This window comes from Entelurus aequoreus, linkage group LG07 (assembly GCF_033978785.1).
Source record: "Entelurus aequoreus isolate RoL-2023_Sb linkage group LG07, RoL_Eaeq_v1.1, whole genome shotgun sequence".
Classification (NCBI taxonomy): Eukaryota; Metazoa; Chordata; class Actinopteri; order Syngnathiformes; family Syngnathidae; genus Entelurus; species Entelurus aequoreus.
Genome location: NC_084737.1, coordinates 19,331,590 through 19,345,923, shown reverse-complemented (window position 1 = coordinate 19,345,923; position 14,334 = coordinate 19,331,590). Strand labels below are relative to the sequence as shown.

Sequence of the window (14,334 nt, the reverse complement as noted above, 5' to 3'; positions counted from 1 at the left end):
GAAAGGTTAGCTCTAGAATGGAACCTAGGTAGGTGACCTCATCTTTCCTGGTGATAACAATGTCACCCACTTTTATAGTGAAGTCATTGACTTTCTCAAGGTTGATGTGGGACCCAAACAGGATAGATTCTGTTTTACCCAATTGTATGGATAGCTTGTTGTCAGCGAGCCAGGTGCAAGTTCTACAGAGCTCAGCACTGAGGATTTTCTCCACCTGTGACTTGTCCTTGCCGGATACCAGCAGGGCAGAGTCATCCGCAAACAAAAACAATTCACAGTCGCATGCCGATGACATGTCGTTTATGTATATTAGGAACAGTAAAGGTCCCAATATACTGCCTTGGGGGACTCCACAGCTCACCGAGAGGGGGTGGGGGGTGATACGGTGCCGTTCACCTCTACCACCTGCTCCCTCCCCTCCAAGTAAGATTGCATCCAGCTCCATGAGGTTTTGTTAAATCCGATTGCTCTGAGCTTATCCAACAGTATAGCGTGGTTAACGGTGTCAAAGGCCTTCTGAAGGTCCAGCATGACCATGCCGCAGTATTTGCCCGCGTCCACCTCATGTTTGATGTGGTCGGTCAGATAGAGAAGGCATGTGTCAGTGGAGTGGTTAGTTCTGAAGCCGGATTGGAATTTGTACATGAGTTTATTAGTAGCAAGGTAACTATCGACCTTTTCATAAACTATTTCCTCCATTACTTTCGAAATGGAACTGAAAATAGAAACAGGTCAGTAGTTGCCAGGTTCCAATTTGCTTCCTTTTTTAAAGAGGGGAGTTACTCTTGCTATCTTAAAATCTTTTGGTACTTGGCCTTGTGTAATTGATAGGTTTATTATGTGCGTGATGATCGGGGCAATGATGGAGGCAGAGTTCCTGAGAAATCTGTAGGGAATATTATCAAGGCCGGTGGCCTTGTTAGGGTGGAGCGCGCTCAATTTTTTAAACACCTCATCAGCTGTGACCATTTCTAATTTGAAATCATCGTTGGATACTCATAGCTTTCTGTAGAAGGCTTTAATGTGTTCTACACCAAAGTGACCAGAGTGGTGGGACAGCTTGTTTACAAGAGTTGCGGCTATGCTGGTGAAAAAGATGTTAAGTCTGCTAGCTACCTCCATTTTGTCTGTAATGAGGGAGTCACCCTCCTTGATGCTGATGTTGGTGAGTCTTGTTTTAAGTTTCTGGCTGCAACCAGGAAGCTGGTTGTTGAGAATTTTCCAGAGCTCACGTGGCTTATTTGTGTTTTCCTCTATTTTGTCGTTAATGTAATTTTTTTTTAAGGATTTAGTCAGGTTGGTTGACTTATTTCTTAATTTATTGCATTGCTTTTTGAGAGTTGAAAGGAGTAATTTGAGGTTGATATTATTGGGTTGTTTATCTACTTCTGTTTTACATTTTTGGTATTCAGAGTATTTTCTGTCTCTGTCTTTTATGGCAGCTAATAGGTCCGGATTCATCCATGGTTCCGAGCGGGCTTTGATCCTGACTGTTTTCACGGGAGCCATGTCATTTAGTATCTTTAGGAACGCCGTTTTGAAGCGATCCCAAGCAACATCGACCAGGTTGCTCGCGAGCACAGGGGACCAGTCCCACTCATCTAATTTTAAATTGAAATTGTCATTGGAGTATTTTTTGAGGGATCTGGATTGGGCTGTTATGTGGCCATTGGCTTTGGGTTTAGCTATTTTGCGGGTGCAGAAGGTTAGATAGTGGTCGCTAAGACCACAGATCATGACCCCACTATTTTTTATTTTAGGCCGGTCTGAAGTGAGAATGAGATCTATGGTTGATTGGGTGGAATCACACACCCTTGTAGGTAGCGCTATTAGCTGGGAAAGACCGTGCAGATTACAAAACTTGCTGAAGGATCTGAAGACAGGCGCATCTTTGTGTTGAATATCTGTGTTCAAATCCCCAGTTATAATTTTCTCCACGTTGTCTGTCCCTGCCAAGCATTCTTCCAAAGCCCCATAGAAATCACTCTGATTAGGGGGTCTATAAACAGTCCCTATTAGTACCGGCTTAGCGTTTTTAAATTTGATTTCCGCCCACACAGACTCCAGGTCATTGTGGTTAAGATCAGTGCGAGTTATGTATTTAATATCTTGGTGAATATACATACAAACGCCCCCACCGTGTTTATTCCTATCCTTTCTGATAACCGAAAAGTTTTCTATTTCTATCTCTGAGTCAGAAATACTTTGATCAAATTTGGTTTCAGAGAAACACAAGATTTTTACCTTCGTGTTGAGGAACATTTCTCTGATTTGGTCGAGTTTGGCTCCAGAGAGGCTGTTCACATTAAGGTGGATGATGTGTAGTCCACTGGACCCAAAAAGAGCATCAGAGTCCGCTGTGTTGTGGTACTGACCAGAAAAGTTGTTGGTTATTATTGCTGTTGAAGTTTGAGAGCAGAAGGGAGAGAGAGGAGAGAGAGAGAGAGAGGCATATTGATCTTCCTCCAGGTGAAGGGGGAGGGGCGGAGTTGGAGAGGGGGAGAGGGGGAGGCCAGGTAGGGTTGGTGGGGGTGGGGTTGGATTTCCTTTTGGCGGGCTTTTTTGAAGACAAAGAGAACAACGAAAATGTTTGTGTAAAGGCGCCTCTAAATCCAGTGTATGCCGCGTCCTCGACCGTCAGGGACCGGGGAGAGGCCGCGTGGACCCCCGCCATCTCGTGCAGTTCCCCGCCATCACCGATGACTGGGTCACCGTCCACAGCCGCCGCCGCGTCGTTCACCGCCGCTGAGTCGTTGCCTTCTCCGATGACTGGGTCGTCCTCCACCGCCGCCGCCGAGCCTCCGACCGTGTCGATGAACGGGGCGAAGTCCTCCGCCGATCGCTGGAGCACAGGTGAGCTTGAGCTGAGATGAGCCGGTAACCGAGTTAGCTTCGATGGCGACGCTAGCAGTAGCATTGCTAGTCTTCGCCAGTCGGGACAACATTAACCGTGTTGTTACAGGTCCAGGGTTGAGTTCAGTGTCTCCTGATAGTAGAAGTAATAGTAGTATTATTGACTTTCTGTCTATCCTTCCAGTCAGGGGCATGTTCCCTTTGCCTCAATGGGCAGTCAAGCACGATGCTAACACGTTAGCTCCAAAGCAGAGCCGGCCCAAGGCATAAGCGTACTAAGCGCTTGCTTAGGGTCCCGCGGCCACCAGGGGGCCCCCAAAAGCAATTAACAAAAAATTCTTATTTTTTATTTTTTGCATGTACGTGTCTGAGTCAGACTCGTACATGGCAGTGATTAGTATTAATAACAAAGTCGGCCATCAGATTTCTTACAGTGATGTCATAAATGACTTTGCCTCCAGAAAAGCCAGGAAGCACAGGTTTTAAGGAGTGGGTGGAGTGGTGTGGGTGGTGAAGAACAGAGGAACAAAACTGTGATGTGATGGTCAAATGTGTGAATTAAGGACCTTAATTTAAGGTAGTTTATTTTGATTTTTTCCCCAAAAAATTTTTGCACATCGTTATGTACATTTACATAGTTTTAATATGTAGTAACTTTATATTTGTTTATAAACCGTTATGTTACCTTGTTTCTGGTAACTCTGTTCATTAATATTATTTAAGTATTTGCTTGATATTTAATTTAATTATGTTGTTTTTTGTACAATTGAATTTGTTCCTTTTTATATATATTTAAGTGATTTTATTGTTGCACTTTATTGTTTTTCTTGCACTACGAATTATTTTTGCTCATTGCTGTTTCCGGTTTTTGTTACCAAAAATAAAAAAGTGAATCAGAATCAGCTTTATTGTCCAGTTATGTTTAACACACATGGAATTTAACTTCAGTTGTACAAAGTAAAAATTAAATATGAACAATTAACTAAAAATATAAACTAGTAATTAAAGACTAATATGTACAAGACTGATGAGACAAGATGACACTTTTACTGTAAATACAAAGCTTTATCACTTGGACTGTTCAACCCCAGGCCACTCTTGTAGCTGAATGTTTTCTACATTTTAAGATTAGGAACCATATGTGGCACTCTGGACATCATTTGTTCATTCATTGGTATTATTTATGTTCTTAACTGGGCCACCCCCATATCTTTGTAAAGACATGCCAGGCTGACAATTGGATAATGTAAACAACACTGCCAGAGCCGCAATGAGTTTCTAGGAGGTGTGTGAATGATCAACAATCAATATTATTGGCAGAAATAGAGGGCCCCAAAATCAAATTTTGCTTAGGGCCCCATGGAGGCTTGGGCCGGCACTGCTCCTAAGCCAAGGTGCTTCGCCGATGTATTGTCGTGGAGATAAAAGTCACTGTGGATGTCCATTTCGCGTTCTTGACTCTCATTTTCAAGAGGGTAAAGTATCCGAGGAGGTTTAAAATATAAAAATATATACAGACATCACACATGGGACGCTTTAGTAGGTAAGAATTGTTTTGTTTATATTGTACAAACCCTGTTTCCATATGAGTTGGGAAATTGTGTTAGATGTAAATATAAACGGAATACAATGATTTGCAAATCATTTTCAACCCATATTCAGTTGAATATGCTACAAAGACAACATATTTGATGTTCAAACTGATAAAAAAATGTTTTTTTTGCAAATAACCATTAACTTTAGAATTTGATGCCAGCAACACGTGACAAAGAAGTTGGGAAAGGTGGCAATAAATACTGATAAAGTTGAGGAATGCTCATCAAACACTTATTTGGAACATCCCACAGGTGAACAGGCAAATTGGGAACAGGTGGGTGCCATGATTGGGTATAAAAGTAGATTCCATGAAATGCTCAGTCATTCACAAATAAGGATTTGTCAACAAATGTGTGAGCAAATTGTTGAACAGTTTAAGAAAAACCTTTCTCAACCAGCTATTGCAAGGAATTTAGGGATTTCACCATCTACGGCCCGTAATATCATCAAAGGGTTCAGAGAAAATCTGGAGAAATCACTGCACGTAAGCGGCTAAGCCCGTGACCTTCGATCCCTCAGGCTGTACTGCATCAACAAGCGACATCAGTGTGTAAAGGATATCACCACATGGGCTCAGGAACACTTCAGAAACCCACTGTCAGTAACTACAGTTGGTCGCAACTCTCCTATGCAAGGCGAAAACCATTTATCAACAACACCCAGAAACATCGTCGGCTTCACTGGGCCTGAGCTCATCTAAGATGGACTGATACAAAGTGGAAAAGTGTTCTGTGGTCTGACGAGTCCAAATTTCAAATTGTTTTTGGAAACTGGGGACGTCGTGTCCTCCGGACCAAAGAGGAAAAGAACCATCCGGATTGTTATAGGCACAAAGTTGAAAAGCCAGCATTTGTGATGGTATGGGGGTGTATTAGTGCCCAAGACATCGGTAACTTACACATCTGCGAAGGCGCCATTAATGCTGAAAGGTACATACAGGTTTTGGAGCAACATATGTTGCCATCCAAGCAACGTTACCATGGACGCCCCTGCTTATTTCAGCAAGACAATGCCAAGCCACGTGTTACATAGATGTGGCTTCATAGTTAAAGAGTGCGGGTACTAGACTGGCCTGCCTGTAGTCCAGACCTGTCTCCCATTGAAAATGTGTGGCGCATTATGAAGCCTAAAATACCACAACGGAGACCCCCGGACTGTTGAACAACTTAAGCTGTACATCAAGCAAGAATGGGAAAGAATTCCACCTGAGAAGCTTAAAAAATGTGTCTCCTCAATTCCCAAACGTTTACTGAGTGTTGTTAAAAGGAAAGGCCATGTAACACAGTGGTGAACATGCCCTTTCCCAACTACTTTGGCATGTGTTGCAGCCATGAAATTCTAAGTTAATTATTATTTGCAAAAAAAAAAAAAATCAAGTTTATGATTTTGAACATCAAATATCTTGTCTTTGCAGTGCATTCAATTGAATATGGGTTGAAAAGGATTTGCAAATCATTGTATTCCGTTTATATTAACATCTAACACAATTTCCCAACTCATATGGAAACGGGGTTTGTAAAACTTACAAGCGTTTAATGAAGAATCTATACGAGTAGAAATGCTATGGACGGTTGGAAGACCAACACGGCACTCCGGTTGTAAAAAAATACTAACACAGACACTCATAAAGGTGTTAGCATATTAGCTAATGCTAACGACGCTAGCTTGATTACATTACGACAGCACGTACATTTTTGCATGAAAACACTCCGACATACATCACAAACGGGACACTTTGGTAGGTGCAAGTGTTTTAGTTATATTGTAAAACTTAAAAGCGTTGAATGAATAATCTGTACGAGTAGAAACGCTATGGACGGTTGGAAGACCAACACGGCACTCCGGTTATAAAAAAAATACTAACACAGACACTTGTAAACGTGTTAGCATTTTAGCTAATGCTAACGACGCTAGCTTGATTACATTACGATAGCACGTACAAATATGCATGAAAACACTCCAACCAACAGACATCACACGTGGGACGCTTTAGTAGGTAACAATTGTTTTAGTTATATTGTAGAACTTGTTGAATGAAGAATATATATGAGTAGAAACGCTATGGATTGTTGGAAGACCAACACGACACTGCGGGTTGTAAAAATAATTCTAAAAGAAGCACTACCCGTTAAACGAAGGACACCTGCAGTGAGCATACTCATCCAACAGATGGCGCCTTAGCACAATTAAACACCCTTTTCAGTGTATTTGATTTTTTACTATGGCTGTTCTCTGAGAAAAATCCATAAACTAGCCGCACGGTCTTAGGAGCCACAGGGTTCAAAGCGTCACAAAAAAGGTAGCGGCTTACAGTAGCGGAGTTTACGGTACATTCCAGTTTAGAGATGAGGTCCTGTGGGTTTGTAAGGACAAGTTCTCCACACGTCACAAACGTTATCTCGGGCTAAAAATGACGGGAGGAAGCAGGACGGTTGGACGGAGGGGAAACGGCATAACTGAAAAGGGGTGTGGTCAGCGCACACACACACACACACACACACACACACACACACACACACACACACACACACACACACACACACACACACACACACACACACACACGCACACACACACACACAGACAGAGAGAGAGCAGGGGGGCATATAAAGAACTGCAGAGCACAAGGCGGACTTTATCCAGCTTGTCTGTCCCGCTCACTCAGACCTGACAGGAAAGTCCTCTCCATCTCCTCCTTCCCCCCTCAGCAGCACGCACTCACAACTTCCTCTGACCATGTGGCGGATCCACAGCATGGCCGTGGTCCTGGCGCTCTGCACTCTGTTGCTGCGCGGTAAGTTCCTGATTTTTGGACATTTTCTGCCTTCGATAGTGATGTGCCGATCGATACTGAAATATCGATACCGCCGATAGCAGATATTTCTGCTGTAATATCGATTCCCAAATCAAAACACTGTAATTATTTTAAATAATGTGCATCATTAACAGGAACACAGAGTAAAAAAGTATGAGGTTCAGTATTTTCACCTTACTTTTTGTTCTAATAATACCTCTCAATAATTCATTTATTTCAATGCTTTTATTATGTTACTTATTTCCTTTTGTTTTGGTTTGAAACGCCATTTTTGTATACTTTGTGTGATTTTGGTCTCTTGTTTTTTCTGTTGTATTAGGTTGGCTATATTGTTATTCACTACCTCAATATACTTCAGAGTTTAAATAAATAAATATATAATAATAAATGATAATAATAATAATGATGATAAAATATAGTAATAAATATAATACATAATAATAATACATAAAATATAATAATAAATAAAAATAATAATACAACAAATACTATATAATAACGTATTTAATAAATAATAATGATATAATAACAACAATTATAATAAATAAAATATAATAATGAATATATTATTATACTTCATAATTTAAATAGATAAATATTTAATAATGAATTATAATAATATAAAAACATACTAATAAATATAACACATAATAATAATACATAAAATATAATAATAATAACGATAACAATAACAATAACAATAATAATAATAATATATAATAATAAATAATATAACAAATACTATTTAGTAAATTATTTTTATGAAATAGTTATAAATAAATAACTGTATTCTTAATGCTATGCTATTATTTTAAATACACAACTTTATCAATTCGAGCACACTAGGAACATTTGCACAAGAGTATCGCATCGGTATCGCAGATACCAGCTTGAACTGTACTCGTTATCAGTATTTTCACGTTACCATGTTCATGCTTGCTTCTTTTTGTTGTGGTTTGAAACAACCATTTTTGTTTAATTTGTGCAATTTTGTCCTCTTGTTTTTTCTGTTGTATTAGCTTGGCTATATTGTTATTCACCCTCGAGTTTGAAATAAATAAATAAATAATAATAAATGATAATAATAGAAATAAAATATAGCGATAAATATAATAAATAATAAGAAAATATAATAATAATAATAAAAATAAATATATAATAACAAATATAATAGTAAATAAATAATAATAATACAACAAATACTATATGATAACAACAACAACAAAAAATAACAATAATTATAATAAATAAAATATAATAAAAGATGTATTAATAAATATATAATAAATAGTATAACAAATATTATATAAAACATCATTTTTATTAAATAGTACTACATAAATTACTGTAATCTTATTGCTATTTTAGTATTTGAAATATACAGCTTTTTCAATTCTAGCAGACACACTAGGAACATTTGCACAAATTATTGCTTTCGGATCGGTATTGATACCAGCCTGAATTGTACTCCGTATCAGCTGGGAAAGACAATCAGTGGTATCGCATGTCACACATTTCCAAACCAAATCTTGTCCATGCTTTTGGAGTTTGGGCCCTGCAACTTTTGTACGTCCCCGATGCGTGCACGTAAATAGGGCAGGGTCGCGGGTCAAAGACCGGATGATGGTTTAAGTTAAAGTTAAAGTACCAATGATTGTCTCACACACACACTAGGTGTGGTGAAATTAGTCTCTGCATTTGACCCATCACCCTTGATCAATTTCTGAGGCCCTGGAGGCCCACAAAACTTACCAAATGTATGCAAGTCTGAAGAACCTATATTTGAACACAAACAAGAAGTTGGCCATCTTGGTTTTCAATCTGCCATTTTTAGGCCAAAAAAGGGGTCGTACTTTAACAAACTCCTCCTAGAGACTTGGATTAAATGAAGCGTGATCACAACGACAAATACAAGACAGATGGGCGAGGATAAATTGCAAAGGAATTTTGCCTATGCTTTAAAATGTGGGCGTGGCATGGCGCCAAACTTTGATCCAATAGTTGTTGGCCATTTTTCGGCGAAACACAGGGTTCTTTAACAAACTCCTCCGAGGGACTTAGAACAAATTAACCGTGATTGTATTGAGAGATACCAGACAGATAAGCGATGATAAATTGCAAAATAATTTTGCCTATGCTTTAAAATGTGGGCGTGGCATGGCGACAAACTTTGATCGGATGGTTGTTGGCCATTTTTCGGTGAAAAAAAGGGGTCGTACTTTAACAAACTCCTCCTAGGGACTTGGATTAAATGAACCACGATTATAATGACGGATACAATATAGATGGGCGAGGATAAATTGCGAAATAAATTTTGCCAAGGCCATAAAATGTGGGTGTGGCATGGCGCCAAACTTTGATCCGATGGTTGTTGGCCATTTTTCTGTGAAAAAAAGGGGTCGTACTTTAACAAACTCCTCCTTGGGACTTTGACCTAACGAACCGCGATTTTAATGACAAATACTGAACAGATGGGCAAGAACGTATTGCGAAGGAATGTTTTCAACGCCATAAGATGTGGGCGTGGCATGGCGCCAAGCTTTGATCCGATGGTTGTTGGCCATTTTTCTGCAAAAAAAGGGTTTGTACTTTGACAAACTCCTCCTAAGGACTTTGACCAAATAAACCGCGATTATAATGAAAGATACAAGACAGATGGCCGAAAGATAAATTGCAAAGGAGTTTTGCCTACGCCTTAAAATGTGGCCGTGGCATGGCGCCAAACTTTGATCGGATGGTTGTTGGCCTTTTTTCGGTGAAAAAAAGGGGTCGTACTTTAACAAACTCCTCCTAGGGACTTGGATTAAATGTATCACGATTATAATGAGAGATACAATACAGATGAGCGAGGATAAAATGTGAAAACATTTTGCAAAGGCCATAAAATGTGGGTGTGGCATGGCGCCAAACTTTGATCCAATGGTTGTTGGCCATTTTTCGGTGAAAAAAAGGGTTCGTACTTTAACAAACTCCTCCTTGGGACTTTGACCTAATGAACCGCGATTTTAATGACAAATACTAAACAGATGGGCAAGAATGTATTGCGAAGGAATTTTTTCAACGCCATAAGATGTGGCCGTGGCATGGCGCCAAACTTTGATCCGATGGTTGTTGGCCATTTTTCTGCAAAAAAAGGGTTTGTACATTAACAAACTCCTCCTTGGGACTTTGACCAAATAAACTGCGATTATAATGAAAGATACAAAACAGATGGCCGAAAGATAAATTGCAAAGGAGTTTTGCCTACGCCTTAAAATGTGGGCGTGGCATGGCGCCAAACTTTGATCGGATGGTTGTTGGCCTTTTTTCGGTGAAAAAAAGGGGTCGTACTTTAACAAACTCCTCCTAGGGACTTGGATTAAATGAACCACGATTATAATGAGAGATAAAATACAGATGAGCGAGGATAAATTGCGAATACATTTTGCCAAGACCATAAGATGTGGGCGTGGCATGGCGCCAAACTTTGATCCGATGGTTGTTGGCCATTTTTCGGCGAAAAAAAGGGTTCATACTTTAACTAACTCCTCCGAGGGACTTTGACCAAATGAACCGCGATTTTAATGACAAATACTAAACAGATGGGCAAGAATGTATTGGGAAGGAATTTTTTCAACGTCATAAGATGTGGGCGTGGCATGGCACCAAACTTTGATCCAATGATTGTTGGCCATTTTTCTGCGAAAAAAAGGGTCCGTACTTTAACAAACTCCTCCTAGGGACTTTGACCAAATGAACCGCGATTATAATGAGAGATACCAGACAAATAAGCAATGATAAATTGCGATTTTTTTTTCCCTATGCTTTAAAATGTGGGCGTGGCATGGTGACAAACTTTGATCGGATGGTTGTTGGCCATTTTTCGGTGAAAAAAAGGGGTCGCACTTTAACAAACTCCTCCTACGGACTTTGACCAAATGAACTGCGATTTTAATGACAAATACTAAACAGATGGGCAAGAATGTATTGCGAAGGAATTTTTTCAACGCCATAAGATGTGGGCGTGGCATGGCGCCAAACTTTGATCCAATGGTTGTTGGCCATTTTTCTGCAAAAAAAGGGTTTGTACTTTGACAAACTCCTCCTAGGGACTTTGACCAAAAAAAACGCGATTATAATGAAAGATACAAGACAGATGGCCGAAAGATAAATTGCAAAGGAGTTTTGCCTATGCTTTAAAATGTGGGCGTGGCATGGCGCCAAACTTTGATCGGATGGTTGTTGGCCATTTTTCGGTGAAAAAAAGGGGTCGTACTTCAACAAACTCCTCCTAGGGACTTGGATTAAATGAACCACGATTATAATGAGAGATAAAATACAGATGGGCAAGAATGTATTGCGAAGGAATTTTTTCAAGGCCATAAGATGTGGACGTGGCATGGCGCCAAACTTTGATCCAATGGTTGTTGGCCATTTTTCTGCGGAAAAAAGGTTCGTACTACAACAAAGTCCTCCTAGGGACTTTGACCAAATGAACCGCGATTATAATGAGATATACCAGACAAAGAAGCAATGATAAATTGCAAAAATGTTTTGCCTATGCTTTAAAATGTGGGCGTGGCATGGCGCCAAACTTTGATCGGATGGTTTTTGGCCATTTTTCGGTGAAAAAAAGGGGTCGTACTTTAACAAACTCCTCCCAGGGACTTTGACCAAATGAATCGCGATTATAATGAGAGATACAATACAGATGGCCGAAGATAAATTGCAAAGGAGTTTTGCCTACGCCTTAAAATGTGGGCGTGGCATGGCGCCAAACTTTGATCGGATGGTTGTTGGCCATTTTTCGGTGAAAAAAAGGGGTCGTACTTTAACAAACTCCTCCTACGGACTTTGACCAAATGAACCGCGATTTAATGACAAATACTAAACGGATGGGCAAGAATGTCTTGGGAAGGAATTTTTTCAACGTCATAAGATGTGGGCGTGGCATGGCGCCAAACTTTGATCTAATGGTTGTTGGCCATTTTTTTGAGAAAAAAAATGTTTGTACTTTAACAAACTCCTCCTAGGGACTTTGACCAAATGAACCGCGATTATAATGAGAGATACCAGACAGATAAGCAATGATAAATTGCGAAATAATTTTGCCTATTCTTTAAAATGTGGGTGTGGCATGGCGACAAACTTTGATCGGATGGTTGTTGGGCATTTTTTGGTGAAAAAAAGGGGTTGTACTTTAACAAACTCCTCCTAGAGACTTTGACCAAATGAACCCCGATTATAATGAGAGATACAAAACAGATGGCTGAAGATAAATTGCAAAGGAGTTTTGCTTACGCCTTAAAATGTAGGCGTGGCATGGCGACAAACTTTGATCGGATGGTTTATTGCCATTTTTCGGTGAAAAAAAGGGGTCGTACTTTAACAAACTCCTCCTTGGGACTTTGACAAAATGAACGGCGATTATAATGAAAGATACAAGACAGATGACCGAAGATAAATTGCAAAGGAGTTTTGCCTCCGCCTTAAAATGTGGGCGTGGCCTGGCGGCAAACTTTGATCGGATGGTTTTCTACCATATTTCGGTGAAAAAAAGGGGTGGTACTTTAACAAACTCCTCCTAGGGACTTGGATTAAATGAACAGCGATTATAATGAAAGATACAAGACAGATGGGCGATGATAAATTGCGAAGGAATTTTGCCTACGCCTTAAAATGTGGGCGTGGCATGGCGCCAAACTTTGATCGGATGGTTTGTGGCTATTGATAACATGCTTTATCAGTATCATTACAAAAGCTGTGCAATGCTCATTGTAGCCATTAATGCTGACTTCCCTATTTTTATTTGTAATAAAAATCAGCACACATTGTTTTACTTATTTTTGTTTTGTTGGTTAACATGCTTTACATATTGTGCTCCTGCGTTAATGTTGCTGATCAATATTAATTTATTATTATTTATTGAGTTTATTAAATTGCATTTTTCAGTATCAAATGGTTTGAGTTGGTCAACATTTTTTTATATTTTAATCAAGGAATTAATTTTTTTTTTAAATTTTTTAATTTCAGGCAAATTGATGCACTTTAAAAAAAATTTGTGAAAGACTAAAACGACAATTATAATAACGTTATTTTATGTTGTAAGTTGATCTATACTTATTTATTTTTATTTTCTTTAATGTTAATAAGGATACAATGTTATGCAGAGGTGTACTTATACACAATTATATCAAAAAATAATACTATTTACACTATTTATAGAGAGAGTGGGGGTCCAATGACTTCTGCAGAGTAACATTTGTCGCGACCCTGAACGCCGCACCGAACTGATGAAAATAGCTCAGGATCACTTTTGAAAGGAGAAGAGATCATGAGATGGTGGAGCATGCTGCTGGTTTGCAGAATAATGAGGGGTACTGTCTCCGCCAGATGTTAATTCAATGGACATGGAAATGCACTTATTATACTACAAAACATCATGTAGTTACTGTAACTATAGTACACAACATTATGTAGTTACTTTTACTACACTACACAACATTATGTAGTTGCTGTAACTATAGTACACAACATTATGTAGTTACTGTTACTATATAACACAACATTATGTAGTTGCTGTTACTGTAAAACACACAACATCATGTAGTTACTGTTACTATAGTACACAACATTATGTAGTTACTTTTACTACAGTACACAACATTATGTAGTTGCTGTAACTATAGTACACAACATTATGTAGTTACTGTTACTATAGTACACAACATTATGTAGTTACTTTTACTACAGTGCACAACATTATGTAGTTGCTGTAACTATAGTACACAGCAATATGTAGTTACTGTTACTATAGTACACAACATTATGTAGTTGCTGTTACTATAATACACAACATCATGTAGTTGCTGCTACTATAGTACACAACATGTAGTTGCTCTTAGTATAGTACACAACATCATGCAGTTATTGTTACTATATTACACAACATTATGTAGTTACTGTTACTACACTACACAACATTATGTAGTTGCCGTTACTATAGTACACAACATGTAGTTGCTGTTACTATAGTACACAACATTATGTAGTTACTGTTACTATAGTACACAACATCCCATAGTTGCTGT

General features: G+C 39.0%; 1 protein-coding gene across 1 annotated transcript in view; it reads left to right on the top strand.

Moving 5' to 3' along the window:
* The first annotated feature begins 7,029 nt into the window (after positions 1 to 7,029).
* LOC133652980 (uncharacterized) overlaps positions 7,030 to 14,334 on the top strand; it is a 69,572-nt gene continuing 62,267 nt past the window's right edge. The window contains exon 1 of the mRNA XM_062051954.1: positions 7,030 to 7,243. Within this exon, the coding sequence (XP_061907938.1) occupies positions 7,186 to 7,243 (58 nt within the window). The 5' untranslated portion in view covers positions 7,030 to 7,185. The remainder of the gene's footprint in view (positions 7,244 to 14,334) is intronic.